This window comes from Vicugna pacos, chromosome 11, assembly GCF_048564905.1.
Source record: "Vicugna pacos chromosome 11, VicPac4, whole genome shotgun sequence".
NCBI lineage: Eukaryota > Metazoa > Chordata > Mammalia > Artiodactyla > Camelidae > Vicugna > Vicugna pacos.
Genome location: NC_132997.1, coordinates 77,089,878 through 77,111,844, shown reverse-complemented (window position 1 = coordinate 77,111,844; position 21,967 = coordinate 77,089,878). Strand labels below are relative to the sequence as shown.

Sequence of the window (21,967 nt, the reverse complement as noted above, 5' to 3'; positions counted from 1 at the left end):
TATAGTTCAACAATATCTATTTCTTCTTTACTTAAAAGTCCTCAATTGCTTAAAAGGGATTTTAAATTAAAGATTTAGTACTTGTAATTGAGGATAAGAGCTTAAGGAGGAGACCAAATGGCATTACAATGGAGGTCAAAGGGAGTACTTTCTCTGAGATATTATTTGAAAGTCAGCAAAGTTGAATGTCCTTCCCTTGAGAAGTCACTGAATTCTGAAAAGAATTTTCTTTTGATAACAGTAGTTATTACTGAAAGGACTGAGAGCTATTTGCTAATTACCCTGGTGGCTCTGGTGTGTTCCCCCCAAAAATCTAGAATCTAATCTACCTCAACTCTACTAATGTAGAAGTCAGCTGTCTCTTTCAATCTCTGTCCCACAGAACCTCGTGCATACTTCCATTACTGTTTTTGCTACACTGTACCATAATGGTTGGCTAATTCTGTTTCAACTACTAGATTATGTTTTCAAGGGCTGAGTCCCTCTATCTTATTCACTTTTTTTTTTAACCCTAGGACTTAGCAGAGTATCTTGTACTGAGTTGTAATTCAAACAAGAATACCGCATCTAGATCAGGTTCTATGTTGAGTTTTCAAATTCAACTATGAAAAGCCCCAATAGCGCTATTAATGTTTGTAAAACGCTTACAAGACTTCTCAGAGTGGAGTTTCCATAGGACATGTTTATACACAGTCATAAATATGTGATATATTTACTACTGAACAAATACTGAAGGGAAACCACATTTAAGCTCTATAACTTAAAGACTATTTAATATTAAAATAGGTACAAGATGCAATTTATGTGTAATAGTTCTGCAATTTTCAATCTTGTGATAAAATCACTAATGTTGACAAGGTGAACTAATAAATAATGTCATATTTATGTAACACACTATGATTTTTCCAGTCCTTTTTATATATTCTAATTGTCCACAACCACCCTATGAGGTAGAGGGTGTGATACCATCTCCATTATACGTATGAAGAAACTGGGTCTCATTCTAAAGGCCACACGAATAGTAGGGAGTGAAGAATAGCTCAGTAGTAGAGTGCATGCTTAGCATGCACGAGGTCCTGGGTTCAATCCCCAGTACCTCCATTGAAAGTAAACAGATAAATAAATAAATAAATAATAAAGTATGTTAAAAAAAAAAAAGATTACACGAATAGTACTATGCCTGAGAGTTAAGCACTAACCCCAGGCCTTCTGACATAGGATCCATCAATTTTCTCTACACTTTTCCCATTTATTAAAAGAAAACAAAAATGTTGTTTATACCTGCAGATTATTTGCATTAGGGATATCTTCATGTTTCTCATCCAAAAGCTTTGAAATAATCACTAGGCTGAGGCACTGCCTCAGTTGCCTGAAATTAGAATTTTAAAGTATTTAGAATGTATTTAATCAATACTGCTTAAGAAGCAAATGAGTGAGTCAAAAGAAGTTCTTCTAATTGGAAACATAGCTAATGTTTCAAGAGAAGGCTATATAAGAACATGTAAGTCTTACTAGAACAGTAAAATTTTCATGTAAAATATTGGTACACAAAGTTAGAGCTGTGTGAAGCTCACACACATCATTAAAGGCCTTTATCTTTGACTCTGCTGATTTACTGTTAAAAAATCTATTTTGTTGCTGGAATTTTCTTTTTTTTACTAAAGTAAAAATATTCTAATTGAATTCATTTTCATGGTATATGTCATCTATATTAAGTTATCAGATAAGCTAAAATTAAAAATCAAGAGTATCACAAAGTGATCTGAGTTAATCAGAATCAGGCTATCAATGTCTTTTCCCATAGCTGAATATGAAATAAAAGACTGATCTAGCATTCAAGGAATGATGAAAGGAAATAAAGGACCCAAAAGTATTTCATTAATGTAAACATACATTTTTCTTAGTGTTTAGTTCTCACTTTTCAATACCTTCCATGTGATGTCCAGTTAGGGACCAGCTGTACCAACCACAGAAGGTTGTGGGGATGATTGGACAGTTCATTTATGGCCAGACAGAGTTCAGGCACCTGAAAACAAAGGATGATCAAGATTTTTCAAACAGGTCAGTAGAATCAAACATCTAACAGATCATTTATGTCCCTTCTTGACCTAATACAAGCATTATTACAAAAAAAAAAAAAACCCACTCATTTTTAGAAATAGCATGCACTCCAGAACTTGCTAAAATGACCACAGTAAAGATTCAGTTTTATCTTAAACCCGAGAATAGACTGAATAGATGCAGTTATCAGAATTTCATTTGGCTTTAATGTTTTTTGCTACATTATATCTATATCTGTATTGAAACAGTTTTTCTTGAAGAATAAAGTAATCTAAATAAAAATCCCAGTTTCTAAAGGTACATGATGAGAGTTGCACAAGATAATACATGTTTCTGACCTGGGATTTCTTGAATTTAAGGGATCCTCAACCATTCCAGTATCTAAAGTCTAACAGAATTGCTTCAAAATAATTTCTGAGTAGGGAAAGAAAGTATAGGATGAGGGTAACAGATGAGACAAGACTGATTGTGTCTTGGTAACTGCTGAAGCTGGGTGGTAAGTACTTAGGGGTTCATTACACTCTTCTACTTTTGCAGCTTTGACATTTTCCACCAAAAAAGGTTGAAAAATATAATTAAAAAAAAAAACCTAACAAAAATTATACATATTTACCTTCAATGGCTGCAGAAGTTCAACTCAAATTCTTGTTGTATGTGTGACTCACTCTATCATTTCATTTAGGTCTCTGTTCAAAGGTCACTTCAGAAAGGACTTCCCTAATTGCCTCATGTGAAATAGAAGAGCATCCCTGCCTTGTCCTGCTTTATTTTAATTGGCAGCATTTCTTACAACTTGACACAATATTATAGACTACATTTACATTGTTTTAACCGAACCCTCTAACTAGAATAAGAGTGCTGGGAGGGGAAGGGCTGTATCTTTTTCACAGCTGTATCTCTAGCATCTGGATCAATGCTTGGCTCACAGTAAATCCCCAACAAATGTAACACATTTTTTGTTGAATAAATAGCTGCAGTTTTGGAAAAAATTCAGTTATCATGAATTTAAATATAGTTTTAGCAAAGATAGTCCCTTCTTTGTTTTATTTTTCATCTGTTGAAGATCTTAACTGAGCTTAGAAACTATCAGTTCTGCTTGTACTATGAAGTCAGATTGTGATGCTATACAAAAAAACAATACCAAAGGTTTTTTTTTTGGGTGGGGGGAGGTAATTATGTTTGTTTCTTTGTTATTTAAATGGAGGTACTGGGGATTGAACCCATGACCTCGTGCATGCTTAGCATGCAAGCTACCACTTGAGTTAGACCCTCCCCCCTAAAATACCAAAGTTTTAAGTAACATTACCTTTGTGTTCCAATCTCTGATGTTTTTCATCAGGTTTATCAGGAGGCTTTGAAAGTCCACTAGAGGAATCTGTTTCAGTTGTTTCTCCAAACTCATTTTAAACAACATTAAAATCAGTAACATTATTTCACGATCCTGGTAACCTTCTGGATGTATAGATGTACACAAGCCTAGAAACTTGGATGCACATCAGAGACAAAATAACTTCAGGAAATATATTTTGCTTTAAGAGTCTATATTATAAATTTTTTTGACAAAAAAATGCAAGAGAACTATATAGAAATCAAAACATCATTATAGGAAAAAAGGCAAGAAACACTCATGTTAATAGTTGAACTGATAGGATAAGTATTTCCTTCTCCATTTTTCATTCTAAAGATTTTCTTAATAGTTCAAAATCATTGATTTGATTCAGCCACTAAAACTCTTAACACTTTTATTAACTCTTGGTCACTAAGTTACATTGTAAGTAATAATTCTTCATGTATTCTAATTCTAAAAAATTACTGGTTTCAAAAAATAAGTTTCAAAAAGCTTCTTGGTAAGGTTATTCCTAGAATTATTTTAATTGTAAATTCTGATTTAAAGTTCTATTTTGACCCTAGTTTAAAACAAAAATAAAAACAGAAAAAACCTTTAATACAAAGATTATTGCTAAGAAATTTCAGAGACAAGAAACCTCATGGTAAAACATTAGTGATTTTGTTTTAAAACCATTAAGCAGAAGACTAAATGGTTTCAGACTCACAGACATAGAAAACAAACTTATGATTTATCAGAGGGGAAAGGAGGTGGGAAGGGATAAATTGGGAGATCAAGACTTGCAGATACTAACTACTATATACAAAATAGATAAACAAGTTTATACTGTATAGCACAGGGAACTATATTCAATATATTGTAGGAACTTATAATGAAAAAGAGTATGAAATGGAATAATATATGGATGCATATGTATGATTGAAACATTATACTGTATACCAGAAATTAACACATTGTAAACTGACTATACTTTAATAAAAAAATTAAATTAAACTAAAAAAAAAACCGAAATGGTTTTAGCCCATGCTAAAGACATATAAAAGAGTTCTCCTACCTTAACCACATTTAAAATGTTGGTTTCAGGAAGAGCTGAAAAAATTGGCTTACAAGATAAATCCTCACTTCCTTTCCCTCCCAATGTCATCTGTGTTTCAGAACTATGGAAAAGTGAACAAAGCAATGTGAAATTAAGCACAGAATATTTTGAGAAGCACCAAACAATAAAAAAAGTAAGTTTTATTGAGGTATAATTCACATACAAAAAAAGGAATATACCCATTTTAAGTTTTGATGAATGTATATACTAGTGTAACCACCATCCAAATCAAGAAAAAACATTTCTATTACTCCTAAAAGTCCCTTCATGTCAGATCTGAGTCAATCCACTATCTTTTACTCCAAGTATACCTGATTTCTATCTCTATGCATTCGTCTTCCCTTGAACAGCTACTTTTTATAAGGCACTCTCCTTGTTGCTCTTGGTATCAGAGAGCTATGTAGAAGGTGGCTCTGACTACAAGGAACTCATAATATTTAAAGGCCTCATGAGTGGCCTAACGAAACTGTTACAGCAATATAAACAATTCTAAGCACCCCAATTTTGATTGAGGAAATCAGTGAAAGTTCATGGAAGAGACACATAAATTTGGCCTTCAAAAGACAGATAATATATTCTTGTTTAGTTTTTTGAATAAATAACACTTTTATATGGTTAAACAAAAAGTGAGAAGATACTAAGGCACATTGTGCTGTAAAGAATTGTCCTTCCAGTCTAGGCCTTCAGCCTCCCATTTCCCCTCCCCACAATCAATAATAGTTTTAGTCTTTCCTCCTACATGCATTTTATATATATACAAATAAATATGAACATACCTTTCCCCCCTTGCTTTAATACAAATAGTAGCATACTATATACTCTTGTTGTGCACTTCTCTTTTTTTGTTTAATATAGCTTGGAGATACTCCCATAATGAGATATGAAGAACTTTCCTATTTTTTAAAATATCTGCTCAGGAGTCCTATGTCCCTTCCTAGCTACCACCTCAGGCAAGTTACTTAATCTTTCTGTGCCTCACTCACCTGTAAATGGGAATGAAAATACTATCTAATAGTTGTAGTGACTATCAAATGAAGTACTATATATTAAGCCCTTAGAACCATGTCTGGCATATAGTAAATAATATGTAAGTGTTGGTAGTTTTGATGATTATTACTAATGTACCATGATTTACTTAACCCTTCCCCTACAGATTAACTGTCTTCTGCTCTTATAAACAGTGCTTCAACAAGTGAGAAAGATAACATCTTGGTGAGTAGACTAGTCTGAGGAAGATCCAATGCAACAATGGCTAATGTGGAGGAAGAACAAGCAGATCAATTTGGTTAGAACAAAACGGTGAACAAAACAGAAAATTGGTCAGAGTCAAACTGTAGAGTCTTCAATATAGATGTAAAGGGTTTAATAATGGAGAAAGAAGCTTTCATAAAAGGAATCTTCTAACAGTGAAAAGAATGCGTATCTTGGAGGTGGAAAGCCCCCAGGAGGAAAGAGATTTTAGCCATGTTAGACATGAAAAGAATATCTGAATTAGACTGACATTGGAAAGGAAAAGGAAAGAATAGCTGTAAGACAGGTAGAGGAAAAGGAACACAGGGGTGTGACAACTGATGGGATATAGAATAAAAAGGTTAGGACTCAAATTTTAAGTTTGTATTACTTGCAGAATAATGGTCAAGACAAGAACTGTACTAATATTCTTTAATGTCTTACTCTTGCTGCCTGAATATTTACTCTGACAATCTTTAAACATTTTTCACTCCAAATCTACTATTTGGATAGAAATTTGCTATTATAAATATGCATATACATACTAGCAAAAATGGGTAAGTTGCATGTGACTTGTGTTCATATCTCAACAGGATTCAGTACCATCTTCATGTTGTTTAGACAGGTGTTTATTATGTTTCACTCATTCCTTTACCAACTCACTCTTCCTTACCTGTGTTCATCTTTGCCTACCAGTATACAGCAACAGTGACTTATAGCCACCACCTATCTGCTCCAGCCACCAAACCTAACTGAGGCAACTCTTCAGTTGGCAAGTAGTCAACCAAAAAAACTATTTTGCTAAATATTATTTGCATTTATTGTGTCTCAATGCGATCATTATGTATCTTTATTTCACTATTTCCACTACAGTACCCGCTCACTACAGTGAAGAAAAATTCAAACCTGCTATATACAATATACAAAATCACCACACACTACTGAGTTCATTAAATGTTAACTAATAAAACAGTATTTTAATTTTCTAAATATAAGAGTTTGAGTACTTTGACAATGTTTGGGGGAAAAGGTCAGGGTTTTTGGATGGTCTGGAAAAGCATTATTTTTCCTATTTAAAGTGATTTTATACAGTCTTTATGTGAAAATTTACTATCCAACAAATTTTCAGATAAAGATTACACCTGAGCAACAAGGAGGGATCCTACATGAGGTGGAAAGAGAACCGGAGCGATGAAGAGTTTGGTTCTGGCAGTATCAACTAACAAAAATTTGCATTTTTCTCAAAAGTGAAGATTAGTATATTCTCATAAAGTCTAAAAACTATTTAATTTTTCTGTGATCAGTCTATTCACTTCCTTTGTCCATTTTACTAATTAGGTTATTGATCTTTTTCTTATTAATTTAAGCCTTTGTCTGTGATCAGAATGTCATTCATATATAGTTGACCCTTGAACAACATGGGTGTTGGGGGGGGGGCACCTGCCACAAAGTCTAAAATTCTCATATAAGGTACAGCCAGCCTTCTATACACTTCCATGACATACATGTGGTTTCTCCATATCTGTGGATTCAATCAACGGAGGAGGATCATGTAGTACTGTGGTATGGTTGACCCTTGAACAACCTGGTTTTGAACTGCACAGGTCCATTTATATGTGGATTTTTTTCAATACTAAATACTATAGCACTATGCAGTATGATATATATAGTCTTCTCACCACCCACCCCTCCTCCCCATTTTGAGGTTTTTCTTTTTTTTTTTTTTTTTGAGGTTTTTCCTTTGACTTTGTTTATGGTGATTACTGTCATGGAAATTTTCTTTTTTAAGCAGTCACATATGTTTATCTTTCCTTTTAGGACTTTTGAGTGTTAGTTCATACATATAATTATTTTCCCCTCTTCTAGGATTATTAAAAAAAAAGTCTGTCAGTTTCTCCTATTACTTTTGTGGGTTCAATGTATACATTTAAATCTTTGTTCTATCAGTTTGAAGTATGGATGCAAAATTTTTTTCCAGATAGCTGTCCAGTTTTTCAAATATTGGATAATACAAGATACTGAACAGCCCACTCTTTCCTCATTTTTTGAAATACTACTTTTAGCTTTTACTAAGTAGTTGTTTCTATTTTGGACTTATTTTGTTCCACTGATGGAGCTTTGAATCCTTGCACTTGTCCCATGCTACTATCTGCTACTATCTGCTACTATCTGTTACGAGGTCGGTCTCACCTCGTAACTCTTCTTTCTCAAAACTTTCCTGGGTATTATTTTTTCCATATGACTTTAGAATCACCTGTAGAGTCCTAAGTCTCCTTTTCCCACAAAAATCTGACTGGCATTTCTTATTAGGATCTCATTAAGTTCATAGTTTACCTTAGGGGGAGCTCTAACGTATTTATGAATTTGAATTTTCCTATCTGAAAGCATGATATGCTCTTCCACTTATCAAGGTCTTTTTGTCTCTTAGTAATGTTTTTACACACACAGATTCTATTTAAGTTTATTTCTAGGTATTTCATATATTTCTCTTATTACTGTAAATGAAGTATTATCTTCTAACTAGCTACAGTTCATATACCTGGAGGTTACTAATTTCTCTTTATTAACACTGTACCCTAGTGGGGTAGGGTATAGCTCAAGTGGTAGAGGGCATGCTTAGAATGCACAAGATCCTGGGTTCAATCCCCAGTACCTCCTCTATGAATAAATAAATAAACCTAATTACCCCCCCCCCCCAAAAAAACCCCAAAACACTACCCTGGCACCCATACCAAATTCTCTTACTTGCTTGTCACAGCTTTTGAGTTGATTCTTAGGCTTCTATGTATAGATTAAATCGCTTTTTCTGCAAATAATGAATCTTGCACCAACTCATTTCTAATCTTTGTATCTATTATTTTTTTCTCTTGTCTAATTGCTTTGGCCAATAGCTGCAAAATAATGTTAAACAACAATGGGCAGTCCTAATTAAAAAATTTTTTTTACATTTTAAAAATATTTCCATTTTTCCCTGTTAAATATGATGATGGCATTTAGATTAAGACAGATGTTAAGAATGTACCCTAATTTGGGATAGCACAGCTCAAATAGTAGAGTGCATGCTTAGCATGCACTAGGTCCTGGGTTCAATTCCTGGTACCTCCACTAAAAATAAATAAATAAGTAAATAAATTACCTCTCCACCAAGAATGTACCTTATTTAAGACTCATTTCAACTTTGAGAAATTAAAAAAAAAATCAAGAACAGATACTGAATTTATCAAATGAATATTAACTGTTGTTAATATTATTTAAAAGAATGTTTCAGGACCTTATTATGCAAAGAACACTCACATTAGATTGTCTTCATTAAAGTCTGGCTGAAGATTCTCCAGAGGAAACAAAGATTTAAAATCAATTCCCATGTTGAAAAACACAGCAGCTATATCAGATAGTGATGGGATCCAGGGCCAAACTGGTGAATCACTGAAAGTATCTAGTTAACAGAAGAAAATATTTTATTACCAAATCCCAGGTTCACAAACCCACAGCTGCAAGGTAATAGTCTGGATGTGAAACATGATTACCATAATTTAATAGAAATGGCAGCTTGGAAATGATATGTTAATAATACAGTAATTTGAATGATCATATAGGAAGTAAAGATTTTCAAATAAACGTGAAGGAAATGACATTTATGAACAAAGTATCTGCGAGTGATGGATAAAAAGGTGTAACTCAGGAGGAAGTAACATATTTTGAAAAGACTGGAAATAATATTGGTAAAAAATCAACTACTGTTAATGCAGAAAGATTTTACCATGTTCAGTGCCTATATAGTCTGAATCCTTAAGACAAGTGAAAAAGGTAAATCACAATGCTTGTTTCATTATAAGGGATCTCAAAGGTGAGAAAGCAGCTGTCATATTTTTGCAGTGGATACTTTCAATCTCCTCAGTACAATATTGTTGCCCATTAAAAAGCCATCAAAGTTAATTATCTAAATAAATAAACTTGCAACTATTTCCACTTAACCAGCACAGTAAGCCATGACTTGGTAAAAATTAGGCAAGGGATGCCACTTGTAAGATCTTATACCCCATTTTCTCAATGCAACTGGAAAAATGCACCCACTTTTTAATTGGAGTTTCATTTCATTATTAAAATTTTACATTACAAAAATAATTTTTATTCTATATTTCCAAATATCTTAATGTTTAGCAATGTGAAAGAGACCATGTACAAAGCAATAATTCACACTGTTAATCACAGTAAATTTATACTCACCATTTCTAATTGTTATTTCCATTAATGTACTTAAAATCTGCACAGACACAATACAGTCTGTATGAACTGACATCATCTGTCAAAAATAGATAAGTAATAGAGTTTAAGAGGGAAGAAAGAGCAAAGAGACTCAGAGATTAAAATATTCCACCCAATGAAATACAAGTTGGAATTTAAATCCACGTCTTTTCTGTAAGTCAGAACCCTTTCCATTCTAACATGCTGCTTGATTTTTTTTAACAAGTTTCATTTATAACTAGATAAATATAGCATTTGAAACTACCAGAAATGCCTTTCTAGTTCATATCATGCCATGAAACCCAAAGACCATAAAGGAAAAGGTTACTAAGTTGATCACATCAAGGCTAAAATCAAACCACAGACTAGTTAAAATATTTGAAAAGATATAAATATACAAATTAATATACCAATATACTTTTAAAAAGCTATTCAATATCACTAGTAATCAAAGAAATGCAAAGAAAAATGATACAATATCATTAGTTGACTTCAAGATTGGTAAAGATCAAAAGCTTTGGTAATACCTAGTATTCACAAGAGTACTAGGAAAGAGGTAGTATGAGTGTTATTTGGTAAAAATTGTAAAGTTATTTGGTAATACTTATGCAACATCATTGTCCTTATATGGCGATTTAGTCAGCTTTTTTATGTACAGGAATTTACATGCAGAAGCATATAATTAATGTAATTTTATAAGATAACTTTTTGGGGAGAAAATCTCAAGTTTAAAGGACATTAAAAATCATGTAATACATTAAAAGTAATTTTAAAGTGATTTTGTTTGTAGAGGAAAATATACTGTATTTCCATCTCTTTCTTTTTTGCTTTGGAACCATGAATTATGATTATAATAAATTTAAATCTAAAATGTAAGGGGGAATAATCCAAATTCCGGTTTCAATCAGGCATATGGCTTGTGTCATTTCAAAATCAACCTGTGTAAGAAAATGTCGTTGCTATGATGTTGGCATTGTTACCCCCTGCCCCTAGTGGCAGCACCATTCACAATCATGTTAGACACAGGACAAGTTCTGATAACAATCTTTTTGTTGGGGGTGATGAATCCTAAGAGGGGGGCAACACAGTACACTGAGATAAATACATACATAAAGATGCGTATATTAACAATCTAATATCTACCGATTGAGATTGGGTTAAACAAGTAAATCATGGTACAGCACCACAAAGGAATACTATAAAGCCATTAAAAGGATAGCATATCTATGCTGAGATGAAAATACTAAAAAATTTATTGTTATTTGAAATAAGCAAGTTACAAAATAGCACAAATTCTGTTTGCACTGTCCTTCTGGTGTACTATGTTTAGATGTGATAAAATCATGAAGATGCAAACATTTAAATTACATTTTAACAATTAAATTTATAAACCATTAGTGAGGACTACAGCATTAAAAGAATTCTGACATGCTTTCTAAAAAAATACTTATAAATTGGAAAGTCTCTCCATAATGAAAAATGGACCTGGAATTGAAAAGGAGAAATAAGACAGTGTCTTACATAGAAAAGCCCTTAACAAGAGATTATTAGTTTGATTTTCAAAGAATAAATATGAAGAATATTAAAAAATTCCTTACATGAAGAAATGCTTTTATGTTATCATTAGGGTTTTAAAGGCTATAATGATGGGCCCAGATCAACAAGATGAAAACACAGATAAATGCAAAGTTGTTTTAAAAAATTACATAATTAGAGAATAATGAAGTTTTGGTGTGACAACAAATGAAGTTTTGAATTGTAATAAACAGAAAAATATGTGGGTAGGGTAGATGAGTAAGAGTCTTGCCGGAATCTGCTGGTAAGAAAGCCCTTATCTGGAGCATTTACTGGTGGTAGAGGGGACACTATAGGAGTAACACTGACAAGCTATAGGTCATTCAAAAAGGTGATCAGTAAAGAGACTGGATATTTAGTGACTGGAGAATATTTAGTATGGGGAGTTGGTGAGGGTCATCATAGCTGTTTAACTAAAAGACTGTTAGATAAGTGAGGCCTATTCTGGGAAGCTATAGATAAAGATAATTAGTACTAGTAGATTAAAAAGAACACTGGGAGGCAAATTTTGCTTTAATTAGGACAAAAACAAAAACTAGGGTCTAAATGCTCCTGCCAGGCAGTCTGTACCACCTGTTACTCTCTCTGCCTAAAATGCTCTTCTCTCAATTACCATCTGACATAATATAGCTATAAATGTACATATACATGTTTATTCTGTCTCTTCTATACTAGGATGTGGACTTCATGAGATCAGACACACATTTTTTTATTCCTGTTCTCTCCAGGACCTGGCACAGTTGGCACTCAAACATGCCATCTATATAAAAAATGAATGAAAAAGTATACTGAAATATCTAGTTCTTGCCAAATGTGATTAGAAAAATATGTTTCTGAATTTATTTTTGGGGGGAGGAGGTAATCAGGTTTTTATTTATTTTAGAGGAGGTACTGGGGATTAAATCCAGGACCTCATGCATGGTAAGCACGCCCTCTACCACTGAGCTATCTATACCCTCCCCCCAAATGTGAGATTTAAAAAAAAAAATGCTATTTAAAGCCCAGAGTAGAAACTCTGTGTTTTTCCCACTTTTCACTTCACATATAATACTTACAGTTCTTTGACACCACTGATACCTATAAAGTTACATGTAGATAATACAAAATTAAGATAGCTATTCAAGCAGATTTAAAAGTTAAACAGGAATGGGGTAGAGAAATATTTAGTTGGATTTGCACCATATGTGTGTATGTGTGTGTGTGTGTGTATGCATGTATATGAATGGGGAAATATTAATATACAAGTCAAATCCTAAAAATACACTTAGGCACCTCCATAAAAATAAGAAGAAAACAAGGTTAAAAAAACCCTAAAAACAAAAAACCCCAGGCATGTAAGCATTAGAAGTCCTCTTCCAAAGAGAACTGTAACAGTGATTTACCAGTGTGATGAAATGTCTTATGCATAACTAGCATTACTGACCATCCTGCACACTACCTGCATTACCATTTCTTTCGTAACCTCTTTATACCAATTTTTTGCCTCCTTCTAACTCACTGAAATCATGGGTTTGATGTGCAATATTAATTTTTCTATAGTAATGTGTAAGTAAGATTATATTTTAAGTTTATCTTTGACCAGAAAATACAAAAAAAGAGGCAACTATGTCTCCCAAACATTTCTCTTACCCGAAATAGCCATTTTAACACAGGTACAGGACACTGGACATAGTGATAAGCAGAAGTAAGAAAGCCTTGTGTTGTCAAAAAAATTTGATCTGTTTTTCCTGATCTGAAAACATAAAATAAAATCATTATGACTGTTATCCACATGTTAAGAAACTTCTACCACCACCACCACAGCTGACATAATCAGGGAAATAAGCAAGCAAACCATCTCAGTCCATGGAGGTGGACTCTACCCTACACATGGGATGGGTTAACTCATAAAATTCAACTGAAGGCCTAAAGCTGATCCAATCTGTTGGCTTGGCTCTAGATTTATCTGGCGGATAAATCTACGTTAGCTGGCAGTGCTAAAGAGCCTATCAAGTCTCAGAACATTGTACTTGGCCTTGTACTTCCATAAAACTCAGCAACAGAATTAATGCAATCTCTTTGGATCTGAGATATTATACAGAGAGAAATTAGAGCAGTTTGGGCATTGTGATAGAGACTGTTAGTTGTCTATCCCAACATCTATTCTTGTCTTTTCTCTTGGTAACAGAATCCTGGGGATTAGCTGGGCACACTGGCTGCCTGAAGTAAAAATCACTTTCCGGCCTTCCTGGTAGCTAGGTGTGGCCATGTTGACTAAGTTCTACCCAACTAACCATAGTAGAAATGTGTGGGATTTCCGGGATTTAAATATAAAGACTGGAGTTCAAGTAGCACCTGAAACAACCAGGTACTAAGGATGGTGGCTAAAAAAGATTACATGGTGAAATACAAGCCCTGACTTCCTACCCCTAAACTTCCACATCAAAAAGAAATAGACTTCTTGTTTAAGCCCCTGTTATTCTGACAGTCACTGTTGTTACATACTGATCTTAATAAAGGCATGTGATGTGTCAAACTATTTTACAGTGCTTCCTATAATTAAATAATAAAACACAAAGAATAATAGTAATAAGTTAGAGGATTAGGGAACTGGATAGGTCATAAAAGAATTTAACATTTTAGACAATTACATCAGTCAGAAGAAATCTTTTAATTTTTACACAGGAAAAAATAAAATGTCTATTTTTCTACTTACTTAAGAATAAGTTTTTCTACAGCACTCTGTCCAATAAAACCAGAGTCTCTTAAATCCAAGGTATATTGATTGAAAATTTTTCCAGAATTGAGGAAATTAAAAATTTCTTCGCCTGGATGATGATCAGGAATAGCATCAATTGTAACTGAAAATTTCTTTAGAAATTCCCTGAAAAAAAAAAGTTATTGAATGCCAGTTACACTGCATATAGTTTTGTATTTAAAGGTTGAGTGCAAAAAACCCTTTTCTTAGAACCACTGTTAATCCCAGATTAGAAGACTAACAATGAGAACACATGTTTCATTCCTTCCACTTTCGGTTAGTAGTTATAGTCCAGAGCCACTAGAATAACTAGGAGAAAGGACAAAAAATGTACTTTGGCCTTAACATTTGCCTTTCAAATCCATCACAGATGGATTAGAAACCCATCATAGATTATTCACAAAGTAAATAACCATCAGTGGCCCATTTTTTTTATAAAGACAAAAATTTTAAATGTATCTTTAATAGTGTATACATTATGAAAAGTGCTGTACCTGTGCTCTTTTTTCCTCTGAATGATTTTATTTATTCAGTTTTATTGAGACATAACATACTGCACTCTATAAGTTTAAAATATACAGCATAATGATTTGATTTACAGACACATGAAATTATAGCAAGTTTAGTGAACAACCATTATCTCATAGATACAAAATTAAAAGAAATCAGAAAAAAAATCTTTTCCTTCAGATGAGAATTCTTAGGGTTACTCTCAACTTTAATATACAACATACAACAGTGTTAATTATGTTTATCATGTTGTACATTACATTCCTAGTACTTATTCATCTTATAACTGAAAGTTTGTACCTTCTGACCATCTTCATCCAATCCCTCCCTACCCCCAATCCTCTGCCTCTGGTAATCACAAAGATGATCTTTTTCTATAAGTTTGTTTTTGGAGTATAACTGACCTACAACATTGTTAGTTCCTGTTACACAACATAGTGATTTGGTATTTCTATACATTTCAAAATGGTAAGTCCAAGTATGATATGTCACCATACATAGATGTTACATACTTATTTACTATATTTCTCACGTACCTGTGCTCTTCTAAGAGGCCATCTTCATCATCTGTACTGTCTTGATCGCCAATTCTGATTGGGGATTTAATGCCTCGGCCCTGCCTTATGTCTTCCTGTAGTTGCTTCTGCAGTTCATCTAGCCTGAGAATTGAAAGAATGTTATTAAAAATGGCTTATCCTAAAAGTAATCTTTATGTCTAAAAGCAGCACCAAAGAAAACTCTTATTAAAAGTCTTGAATATTTTTTTAGAGCTAGGACTTCAAGAAGGATGTCCAAATCATTTAGAGAAAGGGGAAGGAAAAATGGCAAAGAATAAATGGCACTAATTTGATTATCCCCTCTAATCTTTAATGCTCATTTGACTTCAGACCAACAGTCTAATACTGTTAACTAGGCTTTCTAGAAGCAGTAGTCATTATCATTGTCACTGTCATTATTATCACAATACCCAACAACGGCTGAGCAGTTACTATGACACTGTACTAAGGACTTTATGTATGAACTCTTTTAACCCTCACAACAACCCCATGAGGTAGTTTATTATTACCCATTTCATACACAAGGAACATCAGAAAAGCTGACTTGCTCAAGCTCACAATGCAAGGAGCTGGGATGCAAAGCCAGATAGTCTGGCTCTTAGAGCCCTTGCTTATAATGCTCACCCAAATTAAGTTATTTAAACCAAGGACCTTATTCCCAGTTTCAGCTCCACAGTAGATGAGTATAACACAACAGTAAATGACCAGTAAATGCATTGCTCTATCACTACAAGAGTCGATCATCAGATCAAATTAGAACCTGTGCCTTTGGTCTGTGCAATGTTCAATTTTAAATAAGCAACTTCAGATTTGACATCACAAGTCACATGAATTCATGAAATTTTTAAAATAGACAATTTCTCTAAGTTCAAAAAGGGGGATATTTTTCACTAACTAATTGTCTACAATTCCTATGCTTATCTACTTGGTTATCAACTTTGAGACACATATATATCAACTTCAAGCCAGTGAGGTTTTAGTGAAGTTTTCTGGGTCAGTTTCAAGGATAGTCTTTGAATTATTAAGGAGTATTATTTTTCCCCTCTCATTGGCAAAAGCAGTTTGCAACCAGTCACAGAAATTTTATTACGGTAATTATAATTCCCAAACTTCCTCAAAAGAGTAACTTGATGTAGAAATACCATGTCTGGTTATACTGGTTTCAAAACCTGGACTAGGTGGGTATACAAATGTTTAAAAAAATTCTACCTAAGCAAACAACAACAACAACAACAACAACAAAATAGGTAAAGGATCTGAAAAAACACTTCTCCAAAGAAGCTATACAAATGGCCAATAAGGATGTGAAAAGACACTCAACATCAATAGTCACGAGGGAAATGTAAATCAAAACCATAATGAGATGCTACTTCACACTCGTAAAGATGGCTATCAATTAAAAAACAGAAAAATCAAGTGTTGGTGAGGATGTGGAGAAACCAGAACCCTTGTGCATTACTGGTAGGAATATAAAATGGTACAGCCACAATGGAAAACAGCATGGCAATTTCTCAAAATATTACACATAAAATTAGCATGTGATGCAGCAATTCCACTTCTGGGTATATACCCAAAAGAACTGGAAGTGGGGACTTGAAGAAATAATTTGTACACCCATGTTCACAGCAGCAAAATTTACAATAGTCAAAAAAGAGAAGCAACACAAGTGTCTGTCAACAGATGAATGGATAAACACAATGTGGTGTATATGCACAATGGAGTATTATTCAGCCTTAAAAAGGAAGGAAAGTCTGACACATGCAACAACATGGGTGAACCTTGAAGACATGCTAAGTGAAATAAGTCAGTCATAAAAGGACAAATACTGTATGATCCCATTATATGAGGAACCTAGGATAGTCAATTTCATAGTGACAAAAAGAGTGGTAGTTGCCAGTGAGTAGGGGAAAAGAGAGAATAGGGAGTTACTGTTTGAGTATAAAATTTCAGTTGGGGAAGATGGAAAAAAAAATTCTGAAGATGGATGGTGACAATGGCTGCACAACAATGTGAATGTACAGTAATGCCACTGAAACTTTACATTTAAAGATGACTGAAGTGGTAAATTTTATGTTATAAATATTTTGTCATCTGCATAAAAAAATACAAAAAAAATTCTACCCATGTTTTTGATCAAGAATTTCAGCTATCAGTTAGATACTAGTTGCAGTAAACAAAAAGGAATTCATATTATTAATTAATGCAGTATACCATGAAAACCTGGATCTTTTGATTCAGCCTGTGAACAAGAACACCTTATTTCTAACACAGCTGACAACAAAACTGTTATAACAGTTCTAGTACAAAAGCCATGCTAATTTCTCATTTTTTTAAGGTAAATTAAAAGCCAGCCATACAAACAGTATGTTAAATTTAGCAAGGCAGTCATGATGCTAACCTACCTTTGTGTATCTTCCATCTCCTTCACTAGACGCTCTAAAGTATTTGTATAAGTTCCACTATGAACATGTTCCTAAAACAAGAAGAAAATTTAGAAATACTTTATAACATATCTTAGTAGAAGAATTGGGATGTTTTAAGTTACTCCGAGTACTAAAAAATATTTTCTATTTCAATAACCTGGGCCAGGAGGATACCTTTCTTGAAAAAGAATTTTCACCATCATGCTTTAAACCTAGAATTTTGTACTGCAGGCAATTTGATTTTACCATCTATTAGGAAAGGCACTACTTATAAAAACCCTGCTAGCCTTAGGAACTGACTGCCAACACCCAAGGGCTCCATGGCTACCCTATCTTTATTTTTAAATTCTATTTTAGTGGAATTAAACAACTAATTTTTAGGTGTTACCATGAAACATTAACACCTTCCCCACCAAATTTTACAGACATATGAGAATTTAATTCAGCTTACTCCCAAGATAGAATGAAGCACTTTATGAATAAAATTGCACACCACAATTAACAACATTTCTACACTCTACCTTCATTTACAGCAGTGGTCTCCAAAGCAGGGGGTGTGCAAGGTGATCCATTGGGGTGCAGGAAGAAAATAATAGAACTTCTATTTATATGGAACGTCTATAGAAACTCCAGTAGAACTTAGTCTATAGTAACTTCTATATAACTTCTATAGGAAAATACTTCTTTCTTCTTCCTTTCAAATTCTGTTTTTTTCATATGCTTTAGAAAGTACATAGTAGTATAGTGGTACACGTATATAATCTATAAGTATACAAATATATTGGGGTGCATGCTCAAAATTCCTTTTACTAATTAACGTGTATGCAATCAAAAAAGTTTGGAGACCACTGACTTACAGTTATAAAGCTAAAGACATGGGAAACCCATTAACCAAACAAGAACTATATCACTTTCAGTCCAATTATAAGTTGTAACAAATACTGAATTTTAAAGTAAGTTCTAAAAACCTATTCCTCTTTCACTAGTCAATCCTCCATCTTTCTTTGAGTAAGGATAAATGTCACAGAACTACTTACTGTATAGTCTGATGACTGAGATCTAAGCCCCTTAGAAACAGCAGGAGGCTTTCCTGGAGCTGCAGGAGTCTGATTGAAGTTCAAAGCCATTATTTCTTCCAGTGATTTTAATGTTTCCTCTTCCTCATCACTGTCTAGGTTGTAACCTAAACTTTCTTCATCACTATCAAAATCACCCCTTAGTTTTCTTTTCAGTGCACTGCTACCTGCATTGGAATTTCCTGAACTCTCTTTATCTGAAGGGGCTTTATCTGAAGGTGCTGTTGGGCTTGGAATACATGGCACAACTTCCAAAGCAGCTGGGGGAGACTTTGTAGGAGTGCCATATTCTGAATGCAAGGATCCCCCAGAAATTTTCCCTGAAGATACATTAGAATCAGCCTTATTAGTCTTTGCTTTGTGTTCCTTGTGTTTGGAGGACTCTGTAGAATGCCCAGAACATTCTTTAGATGAGGAACGCTCTTTATCTTTTTTAGGAACTGGAAGAGTGCAATTTTTAGCATTTAATGGAACCCGAGAAGAACCAGCACTTGGAACATGGGAAAGTAAAGGTAGAAGTTTAGTCTCCTCTGATGACACAGAGCTAGAAGTTTTGTTTTTCTGAAGGTTGCTAGCTTTTTTAACTGCAGACTTTTCCTGAGGTAAAGATAAGTGGGGTTTGTGCATCTTAGTCTCTTTGGTACTTGCCACACGGATCTGGTCACTATTCCTGGAAGAATGGTGGCCAGAATTTGAAGTTGCCAAGCCTGCAGAGGAGCAATCAGCTTCTTCACTTGGTTCCTTGGATATATCTTCCAAGCGCAATACACCACCAGGTGTCTTCAGTGCAATATGTTTTATAAATTTTTCTCTCTGATGTGGTCCGTCAGGACGCTTCTCAAAGAAGGACTCTTTTGCTTTTGGCATTATAGATTCTCTTGTGCTTTTCAGATCTGAGTCCACAGAGTTCCTTTTTCTTTTGTCAGGGAATTTATTCTGCTTAGAGCCTGCTAAAATTTAATTTTTGCCAGATTAGTGAAAAGTATATTTTCCTTATTAAAGTTTATTCAATGAGTGTCTAGAACACTCTGACAAAATGCTTAAAATCGGAAAGTTTAGGCTGAGATTATTTACCACATATGGAATGAAGAAAAAGAGTTAATATTATATTTATTAACTGATCAATACTGGAGACCAAGAAATTCAAAGCTAATGACAAATGTTCACCTTCATTCAAAAGCTATTTAAAAGCTTACTACCAAATAGAATTAAAGGTGTTACTCTCCAACATTTGTATCAAGTAAAGAATTCCAAAGGCACTTTCCCTCCAAGTGCATACACTTTCTTAGACTAAAGCCTACCCTAGTTCTAGAAATTAACACTTTTGTATCTAAATTTATAGTACCTTAAAACAAGTATACAATAGCTAGTTGAAGGCAGACAAATTGTAATTTCTCAATTTTAAAAAACTCACCTAAGTCTTCTTCCCTACTATTTGTTTATTTTTTTCCCATGTTATCCTTCTAATCTTCAGCTGTATTATGGGTTGAATTGTAGCTCCCAAAATGATATGTTGAAGTCTTAACTCTCAGAACCTCAGAATGTGATCTTAATTAGAAATAGGGTCTTTATAGGGGTAATAAATTCAAACGAGGTCATTAGGGTGGGCCTTAATTCAATATGACTGGTGTCCTTATGAAAAGGGGAAATTTGGACATGGAGAAAAACATGCAGGGGGAGATAATGTGAAGACACCTAGGGACAAGATGTCATGTGACTGGAGTGATGCTCTACAAGTCAAGGAATGCCAAAGATTGCAGACAAACACCAGAAGCTAAAAGAGGCAAAGAAGGATTCTCCCCCTAGAGCTGTTACAGCATAGCCCTGCTGATAAACTTAGCTTGGGAATTCTAGCTTTCACAATCATGAGACAATAAATTTCTGCTGTTTTAAGGCACGTAGGCTTAGGTACTTTGTTTTGGCAGCCTTAGGAAACTAATACAACCTATCTCTGTGTTAAGAGCTCCATCCAGAAGCACTTTAATAACCACATATATTTGAATTAACCAGTTTCTTAAAATTTCAAAAATTTCTTCCTGGTTTAAACATGTGATGTTTCATTAAATCACTCTTAAAATTCATTATTCATTAAAAATTCACAATTTATATAATCAGTATTCTCAAAATCAAATTTCCCTAAATCAAGTTTCTTTCTGTGCATTGAGAGATGTCTCCAAATCCTCAACAGTTTGTGTTAAAAAAACAAGAAACCAAAAAAACCCTCGAGTTAAGCAATTATTTGGATAACTTGATCAACATATAGTCTGGAAAATTCAATTTATAAAAATAAAAAATCAATTTATAAACAAATGCTTCTATCTTCATTCTTCTACAGATATCTCCTATTACCCGAAGAAATCATTCCATGCTCACTCAGTTTTCTGGGGTTAAATGTCTTGTTAAAAAAAGGACAGGAGTCCCTTATAGTGCAGGATAAGAAATAAAATAAGAAAAAGAGAAGACTCGGGGGAAGACTTATCTGTCTGACTATCTTAAGTTTGAGGGTTACAAAAAAGATAGCTACAGAGCTGCCAGTTTTGAGTTTTGTTCCATTCCCTGGAGAAGTCAGATGAATTTATACACAACTAGTAATGAGAAATTCCTGCTTTATTCAAGAATTACAGACTTATCTAGGAGGAAAGAGAAAATGTGGGCAAAGTTTAGGAAAAATCAGCTCATAAGAGCTTTTAAGCATCTAGCATTAAGAGGGTGGTGAACTGGTACTGCAGCCCCCCTTTTGCAAACTCTCTAGGGCAGTGGTGTAACTGTAAAACTTTCATAATTCTTTTTGTACCCCTTGTACAACCTGTAGGCTGAATATCTATTTTACAAAACTTCAAGTATCTATTAATATATAAAATATTCAGGTAAGACAGGGATTGAGTTTGTAAAAAGAAAAAATCCAAATACTCAATAAGGGATTGGTTATTAATAAATTTCAGAGGGGGAGGGTATAGCTCAGTGGTAGATTGCATGCTTAGCATGGATGAGGTCCTGGGTTCAAGCCCCAGTACCACCATTAAAATAAACAGGTAAATAAATAAAGCTAATTATCTCCTCCCACAAAAAACCCAAACAAAAATATTACGGAATAAACTAGGGATGGATT

General features: G+C 33.9%; 1 protein-coding gene across 3 annotated transcripts in view; it reads right to left on the bottom strand.

Moving 5' to 3' along the window:
- Positions 1-21,967, bottom strand: part of SLF2 (SMC5-SMC6 complex localization factor 2) — a 39,924-nt gene that overhangs the window by 10,393 nt on the left and 7,564 nt on the right. For 2 of the 3 annotated variants that reach the window (XM_006210508.4, XM_072971767.1), the window contains exons 5-15: positions 18,820-19,808; positions 17,762-17,832; positions 15,339-15,461; positions 14,251-14,418; positions 13,185-13,287; positions 9,963-10,038; positions 9,030-9,171; positions 4,464-4,566; positions 3,368-3,544; positions 1,929-2,026; positions 1,282-1,369 (exon numbers count right to left, since the gene is read on the bottom strand). In XM_006210508.4, coding sequence (XP_006210570.1) covers positions 1,282-1,369; positions 1,929-2,026; positions 3,368-3,544; positions 4,464-4,566; positions 9,030-9,171; positions 9,963-10,038; positions 13,185-13,287; positions 14,251-14,418; positions 15,339-15,461; positions 17,762-17,832; positions 18,820-19,808 — 2,138 coding nt within the window. The remainder of the gene's footprint in view (positions 1-1,281; positions 1,370-1,928; positions 2,027-3,367; positions 3,545-4,463; positions 4,567-9,029; positions 9,172-9,962; positions 10,039-13,184; positions 13,288-14,250; positions 14,419-15,338; positions 15,462-17,761; positions 17,833-18,819; positions 19,809-21,967) is intronic. The other variant, XM_031682720.2, reaches the window with a different exon arrangement.